We start from the raw sequence: 13190 nt of genomic DNA, 5'->3' as shown, positions 1-13190 counted from the left end.
TATAGAATGTGTGTATACGGAGTACACAGCATTTGTACTTGTACTCGACGACCTGTGTCCACACATAGCTGCAGAGCTGTATATAGGCGAGCTCATGTCTCATGTTATCAACCTGCATTACTGCCTTATATCACATTAATAAAGCTTGCTTGAATGTGAACAGTGTTGACTCTGAATGTGTTTACCCTCATTATATTTCCATACACCTGACCGTATGGAGATTTTCAGTTTGTCCACACAAATATTTAGTTTCACCTGAGCAGAAACTCAATATTTGAAACAAAAAACAAAAAAAAAACACCTGATATTTACACACACACAAAACTTGTTTGCAAATGACAGAGAAAAATTCTGATGGTGACAGAAATGTAAACTAAAAACATTTCTTCACCTTTAGACACAGTGTTCATGTTTTGCTGCCACGTGCCATTACAGGCCGGACTCAGAGGACATTATTTTATATATGTGTGTGTGTGTGTGTGTGTGTGTGTGTGTGTGTGAGACCATATTCAACATGGCAGGGTGGCAGAGGGTGGTTCTTTTCCCATTCTTCAATATCTGTTTCTTCTTTTTTCTGCCAAAGATGCTCAATACTGCTGTATTCAACTGTCTAAAGAAAAGTAAATAAAAAGATTAAAACCCAAATTTTTTTTTAAAAAAGTACCCGCCTTTGGGGGCACAATCCCGGCTGAAAAAACATCAGTGGGTCACTAAAAAACACGTTTGGTGGCTGAAAAGTTGCTGGAAAAAACAGAAATGTCTCAGCAGTGAATTTTGTTCTTTGTTGGTCTGCAGCAGGGGCACAGCACCAAATTCTGGGGCCTGTGCATTAGCAGTCTCTTTGGTCCCAACATCCTTCCTCTCTTGATCCATGTCTCTCTCACACACCTTTTGAATTTAGTTTTTAAAGTTAGTTTGTTTTCCTTCCCTTCAATTTCCTTCTCTCTTTTCTGTTTTGTAACCCGGATTTCCCTTTCTTTGGGAAAGACATGACAGTGTACGTTTGTGTTCCAGCAGGATCAACATTGAACTCGGCTCAAGTTACGTTCAGAGAAGACTCCTGGTGCAGGGGCGGACTAAAACATTTTGTGCCTTGTTTTCTTGTCCAAAGTTCAGTCTTTTAACAAATATATTCTGTCACTTTGAATTCAGTTATGGCACTAATGACTTAGAAATAAAATACTGCAAACAAAACCAAACCTTCCATTCCAGGCTTGGCCAGGGGCCCCCTCCCATCGGGTCCCACTTTTCCCCCTGCTACTATGGCCCTGGTCTGCAGCTTGGCAGGCATCTCACCTCAGTGACCCAACATCCACCATCTCCTCCACCTTGGGTGACATAGTCAGCCCAGACACTACATCACTTTAGAAACATTGATGCGATATGTATGAAATGTATAAATGTAATGTATTTGTGCTCTGCAGGGATGTATCATACCAACATGTTCTTCTTGTGACTGGGCTTAAAATAAAATAAAGTGCCTTGCATAGTTGAATCAACATGAAAAGCAACAGTCAAAAGACAAATCTGCTGTTATCTTGATTAGTATTGATATAAATGCAAAATACAGTGAAACATTAAAGTCGAGAGTTTAATGTAGATTTGTTTTATTTTGGACAAAGATCAGATTCTTCCTGCAAACAATGTCAGATTTTCTTTAAAATGTTATCAGCACTGGCTCAAAGCATGCTTTCATCATTTGACAGCACAATTTATTATTTTGTGTGCACAAATTATTTTCTACATGACACCTGCCTCACTCTGAACATAAAGAAACTCAGTCTGACAAACTGGCAAAGTTCATTCACTTTAGAGTAAAGGAAAATGAGGCATGCAAGAACAAGTTAAACCATGTTCAGTTTGGGAATTGATAAAGTAGCACAGGATATGGCATTTCAACTTTTAACCACCAGAGTTCACAGAAACAGGAGGAAGCACACACCTTGTGTGCATCTACCTAAGTGCAGGTGATTTCTCAGTGACCTCTCTAACCCCGCCCACCAGCTCCTGAACCAGGAAGCCAAACCAGCTTCACAAGCAGAGGGCATAAAGAGAGATGGCGCAAATCACTCAATGAAACTGTTCAGGATACAATTCTGAAAAAAAAATCACACATCCAGCTGCTTTTCTCTGATGTGCTGTCAAAGATGTTGGTGAAATCTGTTCACTCCACTATCAGAGGATTCAAGACCCTGGACGCGTGTCTGCTCAGAGAAGGTGATTTACTCACTGCACCACCGGTGAGGCCTGGCTTCTTAAACACCTTCTTACAACCTGGCACAATAATATCACATGTGAAAAGTATTTTTGTCTGTTCAAACTTCAAACTCTTACAACAGTCAAAGTGTTGGGGATCTTTCTGCTGGTTTCAGGTGTACTGTCAAATATTTTGGTGACATTTGGTTGAAAATGAGATGAGATAGAAAATGTGCATACTGTACAAATTACAACAAGATACCAAACATCACTGTGTGCTCACCGTTTGATGTGAACACCATTTGAAACATGTGATATCTAGTACAGGGGTCTTCAACAGTTTTCAGGCCAAAGAAACCTTAGCCCAAACAGAAACAGAGCAGGGACGCCCTGCTACATATATCTGTAAAACTGAGTTGCACTTGAGATTATTCTCTGGATATGTTTTGGTCTGCTATTGTTTGGGTTTGCCTGTAGCTGCTAAGTCAGTAGCAGTTGTAGCATGGCTAGGTGTTGAACACCCAAGATGTGGTATCCAAAGACCCTGTCGCGTTTGGTAGCATTTAAGCATTTGGAGAGTTGAAGAAATGGATGTTAATTGTTTTTGCATACTTTAAAAGAAAAATAGAGTGACAGACATTAGAACTGACCACAGGTTGCAGTGAGGCAATATTTTGTCATATCATAACTTATTCTCACTCCCAACTCGTCACATATGGCCACGTAATCAGTTCACTTTGGATGTCTACATATGACATGCCAGGTATCCTGCGTTTTGTCTTTTCAAAATACACTTCTGTTTTGTTTTCTCAGGAAATGTACGGTTTCTGCTTGTTAGGTGCATACAGTCTTTTCAAAATAAACTTACAATGTAGGTAAAACACCCCGTATTTACGTTCATTTCCTTGTGCAACAAAAGCACGTGTTTAGGTTTAGAGAAAAAACATCATAGTTTGGCTTAACATTCAAACAGGAAGTGAACACCGGCTCCTGAGTGAGATGTTTGTTGGACCCATCCACCTCGCCTCCCGCCCTATGGGAACTTTGCAGCTCCTTACATTATGTTGTTTTCCAGCAGTGTTTAAAACCGATGCTGTCAGGCAGTGTATCATACCGCCACAAAAGGATGGCTTTTCTCGTCGTTGTCTGAGGGGGAAATCATTGACCAAGAGGTGGTATCTTACAACTTCAGAATGAGAATGGGTTGCAAAATTCAGTGGATGTCAAAAAAAGTCAGCTCTGTAGGATGTCCTGGTTTTCTTTAAGTTTGCAATGTGTAATGTCTAGAAATTTAGATTTATTTTAATAAACCACACCCACTTTAACCAGTCATTACTGATTTCATTCATTGACTGAGTCATGATGCTAAATGCTGCAAAAATGCTGGCAGATTAGACAGCATAGTGAAGGTTGGACCTAGAACCTGAACATGTGCGCCAAGTTTGCTCACAATTGCTGAACCCAATTTCAGTTTATGTAAAATGAACTTGTTTAAAAATGTATAATTTCAAAGCAGACGGCCATATCAATATTGTCATGATAACATAAGATCAGTGATAGACAGTCCTGCCACACTTAAGGGAAGATTGGACCAACAGTCGTCAGTCATGTAGAAAAGAGGCTAAATTTGACATTTGTAGAAACCAAGAAGACCAGGACCACCAGAGCAAAGACGCAGATGAATTGAGAGATTAATATGGTCGCTTCTGAGATAACTGTGAAAACATAAACTTGATTGTTACAGCGCCACCTTGAGGTCAGTGACTGTCATTTTTTGTGACTGAGTAGTGGACAGAATTTGCAACCCACCTGCCAGTTCAGTTGAGTTTTGGCCGACGGTGTTTGCTGCAGACAGACAAATTTTCTTTTGTGTGTGTGTCTATCCCTTTGTGGTTATTGCTTATTCTGTGTCCCCTCTCTGAGTTCAGAGGTTTTTGCAGGTCAGTGAACACACTGCAGGCCGAACGCTTAATTAGTTTTTTTTTTTTTTTTCATCAGCTGCAGTTTGTCTACAGAGAGATGCAAAATAGAAATTGCACTCGAGAGAGAGTGCTGGTAATGTGGCAGTGTGTCACAAATAAATGGGTGAAACCATGTGTTTACTTTTCAGGCCTTGTTTGTGTCTCCATGTGGCACTCATTCACATAAACAATAAGTTAATCAATTTAAATGAATGTATAGACCTCAGGACTTCATATAGGGACACCACCTCAATAAGAATAATAATAAGAATTCCAATGTTATTTTAATGGGCTTGGAAAGTTCAATTAGTACTTGTGAACATGAGCTCCTCTCTCAAACAAAGTCAGAAACCACAGTAGTAAAGGCCTTTGCACCAAAACTGTATTTTTTAGTATGCCTTTTTTTTTTAAATCTGTCATCCAAAAGAACAAAGTTACACACTGAAACTTTGCACACTGACTCTGATTTGTTGTGTTTCTGCAAAACTTCACAATAAGAGACAAAATGGAACAACACTTCTGCTCCCTTGCTTATCTCCAGTGGAGGTACCTCCCTGACTGTCACCACTCTCTGCTGGCATCTTGCATTTGGCACCATGGCTGAAGAAGCTGAGCTGTTCTCCCTCTTTGTCTCCACAATGACACTTTGTCTGTCTGTGTACGGTCCACATCCTCCTCGTCATCAACCTCTACCTGAATATTACTACCTGACCTGATGAAAGTAGGCTGGCTAAGTTATGAAATGATACTGTGCACGCCATGTCCCGCAGGCTACACCACATTTTCCTTGCTGCTTATTGGTCAACCAGCTCTCTAAAGGCTTTTGATGGATGTGAACATTTACAGAAAACTGAAGCTGTTCAGAAAACTTTAACCACTGACAAAAGTTTCAGAGTCAGTTTGCACAGGTGACTCTTCACATGGTTTTGTGCCAAGATTTTTATTTGTAAAGTCACTAAAGCTGTCAGATAAATGTAGTGGAGTGAAGAATGGAGCATGAAAAGAAAATGCTTAAGTACAGTACCTTAAAACATAACTTCAGTACAGTACTTGGATCCCTTAAAGTGAAGCCCTTAACAGCCAAACCAACCTGTTCTCACTCTGAAGTTGTCGAATACCAGTGCTTGGTCACTGACCTCCAGAATCAGACACCAATAAAAAAAGCCATACTTTCACATTGGCATGTCAGAGGGGAAATGCAGCTGAACAACAAGGAAAATTAAGGTGGCGAAAGTCCAAGTAGGGCATGGGGGAGGGGAGGGGAGGTGGATGGGTCCAACAACCATAGACTTTCAGCCGGGAGGCCGGTGTTCAATGTAAAGCCAAACCCTGTTCTTTTTTCCTGAACCCAATCACATGTGTTTGTTGCTGAAGGAAAAAAATGTCAATTTGCAGTGTTGTACTGACATAGTGCTTTTATTTTGAAAGAAACTGTACATTTCCTGTGAAAACAGAAGTGTATTTTGAAAACAGACAATGCATGTAACAGGCTGAAGTTGACACGGCGTCCCAGAACGTCAACAACCAACACACCCAGGGTACCTTGGACGTCATATGTGGACGTGGAAAGTCCATGACCAAACGTGGACATGTGACGAGGTCACAGTGAGAATTATTATTTGTTTTGAGCTGCAGGACGTTTCTGTCCCAGAACTGTAACTAAAGGTGAAATAGTGCCTGATTCAGATTTAGTGCTGCAGAATGATGGTGTACAGTGTTACTTATTATTATAGTTGGGATTTTTTGAGATTCAACAAACTTTTACACATACACCAGGAGGTTAAACACAGACTCGCAGACCATCACAGATTTTCACAGCTTATGCTTTTTTAATTTGCCAGAAAAGAACAGTTCACTCTGCAGAATACAGATGTGTTAAAAGCATTAAGACCTAAGAGACAATCCAGCCCCTGTTTATGTCATTCATCTCTTCATTGGTTAAGTATCATTACAACAACATAAGATAGAGATCCCACAGGTTATATATGAGACTGGTGGCACAGTGACACATGGGCTGATGCTTGTGCTTTTTACAGATGGATTGTGGCTCTCTGCAGCTCAGGAATCACATGATGAACATGCTGCAGACAGATGGGAGCTCAGCATCACACCGCATGTCTTTCCAACATCCAGTTGCATCATCTGTTAGTACCAAACACACAGGAGTCAGTGTGTGAATATTCCAGGGAAAATGACACCACTCATACATCATGTTCAGATTGATTTATTTACCTTTAATGACTATTTTCAGACAGTTTTCCTTAGTAGGTCCTCCAGGACACTTGTTGGGAAACATGACGGGAGACATATGATCACTCCAAGACCAAGAAGAATCCTATGAGGAAAATAGAATTTTGTGATTTATATAATTATAAAATATGGTTTAAAAAATACTGTAGGACTTTGTGTAATGGTAAATGATATACCTCTGGTGCTTTATGGCCTCCAACCCAGACTTGTCCTGACTTGTGACCAGCCTTCTGCATCAGTTCTCGCATCTCAGCAAATTGTTCATATTCAAATACAGCTACAAGGCTTCCACCGTCCAACCGGCAGTTTTCCTACAGTGGAGAAAAACAACCTTAGTAACACAACACTGACAGAAGATGAATCAAATGTGCAAGTAAATACAGATTTAACTTATTGCAGATACATTCTGCTCTGAATAAAAATAGAGGTGGTATGTAAAAATAATATTAATAAGTGAAGGTAACACTTTATATAAAGGTACTGTAATAAACATTAATTAATGCTTACTAAGCACCAATTAACAGGTAATGAGCACTTACAAGACATAATAAGATGTTTATTACCATTAATAAGACTATATAAATGTTAATTTTAGCACAATGCTGTAATAAATTATTTATATAGTCATATTAATGTTAATAAGCATCTTATACCGTCTTGTAAGTGCTCATTAACTGTTAATTGTTGCTTATTAAGCCTTAATTAACGCTTATTACAGTACCTTAATATAAAGTGTTACCAATAACTTTATTTGTGTAGCATAGTTCATACAGCAAGTGCAACTCAAAGATACAAATACACAACCACACACTCACACAGACACACACATAAAAATACTACTTAGGTTTGGTACCAATTAATTAAATAAAAACTATATAAATGCAAGTCTAAAAAAGATTTTAGGTTTTAAGATTTTATATGAAGCTGTCGACTGAATCGGAGAGTCGTACGTCCTCTGGAAGGCTGTTTCAGAGCGGAGGGCCAACAACGCCAAACACAGCATCACTGTGCGTCTCTCTGCTGTAGACTGTTGCCACTAGATGTATTCTACATTCGACATCTAGAGACGTGCAGTATCTTCTGTGGGGCAAACTCCCCTTTGTCTTAAATCCTTGCAAACGTTACAGGTCCACCTTGTTTGGTCTGTTTTTTCAAGCATCCCAGGTCAACAGCATGTGATCTAGAGGACTAAACACAGCAGCAAAAAGCAAAGCGAACCTGGAGCACTTTGTGTTCACAAGGCACAGGTTAAGTGAACCGCACCGCAGACTTGAGGCGAACTGTAGCCCTGAAGTTGGTTTATTCAGCTACATCTATGTACAAGAAAGTACTCTGTGATCTAATACAAGTTACATAATTATAAGACGGCAGTGTCAGTATAAATCAAAATATAGACTTCAGTGTTTTGGCTGTAAAATCCACACACAACTATGACATTTCCTAACATGGTCAAGAAAGAAGTAATCATCCTATAAAATGTATCATGACTCATAAGTCATCCCTTCTTTGTGAAAGTGGTGATGTTACAACTATCTCCAGTTTCCCCTAGTAGAACTTTTACTTGAGTAAAGGATCTGAATACTTCTTCCACCACTGAATGAGAAATCATTCACATTACCTCAGCTTCAGCCCAGGTCATCTTTTCTGGAATGTAGAGGAGACAACGATATCCAACATTAGTCCAACCATCAGGACAAGATGGTTCCCACCAGCTGTACGCAGCTAAAGACAAATACAGAGGAGGAGATAATGATGAGCTGCAAGGAATATGGATGTGCAGTTTTTTGTGTGTTTGAGGGTGATGTTTATGTGTGTCCATACATACAGGGTTGGGGTCTTGGGGAGTAACAGAATACAAGTAACTAAGTTCATTCAATCACGCAACATGCAAACTGCACACAGAAGGACTCCAGCCGACTGGAAGGTTGGCACCTGGAACCATCTTGCTGTGAAGCGACAGTGTCACAATTACTGTGATGTCACCCATTCTCGAGTTTAGCATTATGGCCGTCTCCATTTCAGTTGTTAACAAGGTCAAGTCCTGCGTCAAATTTGTGGTTAAATGAAAGTAAAGTATTATTGACAAAATTCACATCAAGTATCAACTGTAGCGTAAAAACCCAGAATGGCCCTCGACACAGCATCATTATACACTCTAAAAAATAATCCACTGGTTTAACTTAAAAAAAATAAGGTAAAAAATTGCATGCACCTTTTTGAGTACTTCCAATTCTGGCATTATTAAGACAGTCCTATCAGTCTTTTATAATCTGACAAACTCACTTTTGTACAACTGACCTGATTTGCTTCGACCTTGAAAAACATAATTAAGCTGAACCAACTAAATATTTATCAAAAAGTTTTTTTGATATTTAGTGGTCAAATTGTTTATTAAGCATATTCTAACTTACTTATTTTAATTCCATCCTACTAAAAAATGTAAAAAATTATCCAGATTTTGACCAACTTCTTATAACTGGTTGCCAGCTGATGAATGTTAAATTTTTTTATGCTGAATAACTTCTTTATTTTGACCATTATCCACTTACCCAACAAATAACTTTTTAGAGTGTAGATAGATGGATAATCACGATGCGTTCATGTGTAAGCAATAGTTTAATCTTGTAGCTGGGTGTCTGGCAGATAAGTGCAGTCAAAAGTAGAGTATTCCACTCTGAAATGTAGTCAAGTAGAAAAGAGCAGAAAACTGAAATACTTCAAAATATCTTCAAGAACTGTTCTCATGTACAGTATTTTAATAAATTTCGCTCCAACACTGCCAGGAAATACTCACGGAAAGCTCTGGTCAGAGCCAGCATGGCACAAAGAAGTGCAGACACAGCCAACATCTTCATGGTGGTGATGATGTTAACGGTGATAATCTTTCATAAAGAGAGACAAACATGTTAATGATGTTTCGCCAGAGAGAAGAGACTCAGACTGGTGCTTTTAAAAAAAAAAAAGGGATGAAAATAGTTTGTCACAAACCTCCAGCAGAATTAATTTGTCTTCGACCCTCTCAGTGATAGCGTGCAGCTTCAGCCTTTGAGTGCTGAACAAGAGAAAAACCAGCTGTTATATACACGTAAATTTGCAAAACCAGGACCTGAGGCCATGCACGCTGATGGACATGCAAATAAAACTTTCAATCTGCCCTCAAAATGTCACAGAGGCCATTCCAGGGCAGCTTTAGCTTCATATGTTAACATTTTAATCATCCATCTTATTCCCAGTCCCCATGATACCTTACATGAATTATGGGGGTATCTTCTGGGGCCAAACCAGATCTGGCTTTTTCCAGTGGTAATGGTACGTAAGGGTATGCTAATCCTCTTTTTTAGAGCCAAAGTGCTATATGAGAGACAACAGGACTAACTTGAGTTTCTTGAAGATATTTCACCTCTCATCCAAAAGGCGTCTTCAGTTCTAACAGACTGGTGCAGAGTCAAAGGCTTTCAACACTATGGATGTGAACCCTCATAGAGTCGTTGAGGTCATCTTGGGGATTATTAAGGTTAGATAGGTCCAGGTGTGAATGAGTGTAAGGTCGTCTGGGGAGAGATCTCAAGACTGCGTTGTAGGTGGGTGATAAGTGATGTAATAGGTTACCTCCACTGTTTACGATGGTCGTTTCAGGCCTCTTTCAAACTATCCAGACGGATTGTTTGAAGGAGGCAAACTGGAACGACCGTAGTTATGAAGTAATGGAAATATTTTCAGCTGGCGAATGTAAGCTTTTCCATTTTACAAGATGATTAAGAAAATTTAATCTGGGGATGTGATTTATGTTAGATTTCAAATCAGTAGGGGGATGACAATATAAGTAAGGTTGTAATGACTTATTTGATTTTAGGGTAACTGCAATATTATTACTTACATTTTGTTAGCAATTTGTTACACTACTCATGCTGTGAAAAGTAATTTTATTACTGTCCAACACTGTAACAAGTCAACCGATGAAATTCTGTCAAAGATGACTCATCTATTAAGTTTGCTGGTATTTATCTTGTGATGCTGTTGGGCCAACAACGTGAAATTTCAGGGTCACATGTTGCCCTAAGGCTCACCTGACAGTGTCAATACAAACGCAGTCAAACATTTGCTCAGGCTGCACAAATAAAAACATAATTTATGTTTCTGTAGGGGTGTGAGAGAGACCACAACATCAGCCATGACATCCACTTTCCTGATGGTGATGGTGTTTGCCAAGTATAGTGTATCAAGTATGGGTCTGATCTATATTTCCAAACAATGATTAATAACTGCTCCAGTTGTCGAGACCTCCAGGCACACCAGTATGACACAGAATTAGTTTTAGTTTTCATGAATCAATATTTTTACATTAACAATTAATCCAGTCACTTTGTGTCATGTCTGTTACTGCTGCTCTATCCTGTGGTGTACCTCAGGGCTCTGTCTTGGGTCTTGGTTATTTGCTTTATATATACGTCTACTAGGTCACGTTGTTTTTTTTTTGTTTTTTTTTTCATTTAATCTATTAAGGATCCCCATTAGCTGATACCGTAGTAATGGTTATGCTGCTGATGACATTCAGCTGTATGTCTCTTTTAAGCCTGATAACAATGACAAACTTTCTGCTCTGCACAACTCTTTGATAGCCATCAAGGAGCAGATGTCCAACCGCTTTTTACAATCTTTGAGGTTGTTTTGTGTGTTTTTGTAATTGTTTGGGTCTCTCTGAGGTAATTTTGCATCTCTTCAAGGTAATTTAGTGTCTTTTTTGTCTCTTTGTAGTCATTTGGGTCTCTTTGAGGCAATTTTGTAGCTCTTCAAGGTAATTTTATGTCTTTTTTTGGATGTATTGTCTGTCAGTAGTTGTTTGTGTCTCTTTGTGGTTGTTTTGCCCGTTTTTCTAGGTATTTTGTTTCCCTTTCCAGTTCCTTTGCATCTCTTTGTGATCTTTTTTGTGTCTCTTTGTGGTCATTTTGAGTCTCTCCCTGGCTGGTATGTGTTAATTTGACATCTGCAATTTTTCAAGTGACACTTTGGGCCCTTGAGCCTCTGCCTGATTGGTCCATTCATTAATCCATCCATGCTTTTATGAGAGTTCACTCTTTCAAATCAAATGTGAAATTTTGCCTTTTGGAAAAGCCTTCTTGTTTTTGTCTTGTATAAAATTCAGGATATTTTTGTTTTTAACTGCAGAACATTTCTGTCCCAGAACTGTAACTACAGGTGAAATAGTGCCTGACTTATTTCCAGTTCAATAATTGCAAGTCTGTCAAAATGAAATACAGTTTGACCTGAGAAGTGTGCATCACCAGTTCTGTCATATTTTGTGGGATTCAGTTTTAGTGCTGCAGAATGATGGTGTGCAGTGTTACTTATTATTATAGTTGGGATTGTTTGAGATTCAACAAACTTTTACACATACAACAGGAGGTTAAACACAGACTCACAGACCATCACGGATTTCCAATGCTTTTTAATTTGCCAGGAAAGAACAGTTCACTCTGCAGAATACAGCTGTGCTAAAAGCATTAAGACCTAAGAGAAAATCCAGCCCCTGTTTATTTCACTTGTAACTTAGTAGCGTTACAGCGATAGAGAAGAAACAAAGATGTAACATTAGATAGATATATCCCACAAGTTAAATAGGCCACTGATGGCACAATGACACATGTTTGTGCTTTCACAGATGGATTGTGGCTCTCTGTCAGCTCAGGAATCACATGAGGATTATGCCGCAGACAGATGGGAGCTCAGCATCACATGGCGAGCCCTCCAAGCATCCAGACGCATTCTCTGTAAGTACCAAACACACAGGAGTCAGAGTACGTCACCTGTCGAATGATGCATCACTCTGTAGACCAGTGGTTTTCAACTTTTTGAGGGCCAGTGCCAGCTGATGTGCAATAATCAAAATCATATGTAGAACAACAATATTTACAGTATCTGCAGGTGTAGGTAGATGCAATTCATATTCACAGTAATGCAATGAGTTCATAATCTCATTTCTTGCACTTAAAATATGTGAAGATTATTTAAAATGCATAAAATCTCATGTGTATTTACATTTGCAACCTTTAAGATTAGGAACTATTATTGGTGCTGCATACCTTAAATTGCCATTTTTACATTCTCGCCAGTCGGGGGAGATTTGGGAGAGTTAATTGCAGTCAGACAAGTGGAGAGTGGAGCCACATGTTTTTTTGACCTCTTTAATCTCTCTTACCTCTTTCTTTATCTCTCTCCTTTTATATAATTTTGGATTTTGGAACTGGAAAATTGTTTCTGTACCATTTTTTTTTGTATATTGAATTAAACTGTAAAGCTTTACTCAGTGGTCCAGTGGATCATGACAAAGGGAATTATTAGAGCGTCAAGCTAAGGCTTCACTGATTTGAAACCTACAGCCTTGTCAAAAAAAGCTTCAGATGATGGTGGTGAAAACAAGTCGAATGATAAAATTGGGAAGATGTGCATGTAGGACTAGACTGCTATTTAAAAGCAAAGGCACACAAACAACCCCAAAGAACACCCCAACTGTAGGAAACCCCTTATGAAAATATTGCTTCCAGCGCCCTCAGCATTCTCTGTACTACCCCTGTGTTACTGTAGACAGACACTACGTACAGTGGTGTGAAAAAGTGTTTGCCCCCTTCCTGATTTCTTACTTTTTTGCATGTTTTCCGCACTTAAATATTTCAGATCATCAAACAAATTTAAACATTAGTCAAAGATAACACAAGTAAACACAAAATGCAGTTTTTAAATGAAGGGTTTTATTAATGAGGAAGAAAAAAATCCAAAGCTACATGG

General features: G+C 39.0%; 2 protein-coding genes across 2 annotated transcripts in view; both read right to left on the bottom strand.

The window, feature by feature from the left end:
- Positions 1 to 5966: 5966 nt before the first annotated feature.
- LOC126394984 (type-2 ice-structuring protein-like) lies at positions 5967 to 9495 on the bottom strand. The gene is made up of 6 exons (XM_050052151.1): positions 9396 to 9495; positions 9202 to 9289; positions 8026 to 8129; positions 6584 to 6718; positions 6390 to 6492; positions 5967 to 6299 (listed from the first exon to the last, which is right to left on the bottom strand). The coding sequence occupies exons 2-6, from the start codon at positions 9260 to 9262 to the stop codon at positions 6223 to 6225; spliced, it is 480 nt and encodes a 159-aa protein (XP_049908108.1). The 5' UTR covers positions 9263 to 9289; positions 9396 to 9495; the 3' UTR covers positions 5967 to 6222.
- Positions 9496 to 11871: 2376 nt separating this feature from the next.
- Positions 11872 to 13190, bottom strand: part of LOC126394978 (type-2 ice-structuring protein-like) — an 8139-nt gene continuing 6820 nt past the window's right edge. Inside the window, exon 10 of the mRNA XM_050052145.1 lies at positions 11872 to 12173. Within this exon, the coding sequence (XP_049908102.1) occupies positions 12097 to 12173 (77 nt within the window). The 3' untranslated portion in view covers positions 11872 to 12096. The remainder of the gene's footprint in view (positions 12174 to 13190) is intronic.

This window comes from Epinephelus moara, chromosome 8 (assembly GCF_006386435.1).
Source record: "Epinephelus moara isolate mb chromosome 8, YSFRI_EMoa_1.0, whole genome shotgun sequence".
NCBI classification, from domain to species: domain Eukaryota; kingdom Metazoa; phylum Chordata; class Actinopteri; order Perciformes; family Serranidae; genus Epinephelus; species Epinephelus moara.
The sequence above is the reverse complement of the archived record's forward strand: the minus strand, read 5'-3'. Positions and strand labels throughout refer to the sequence as shown.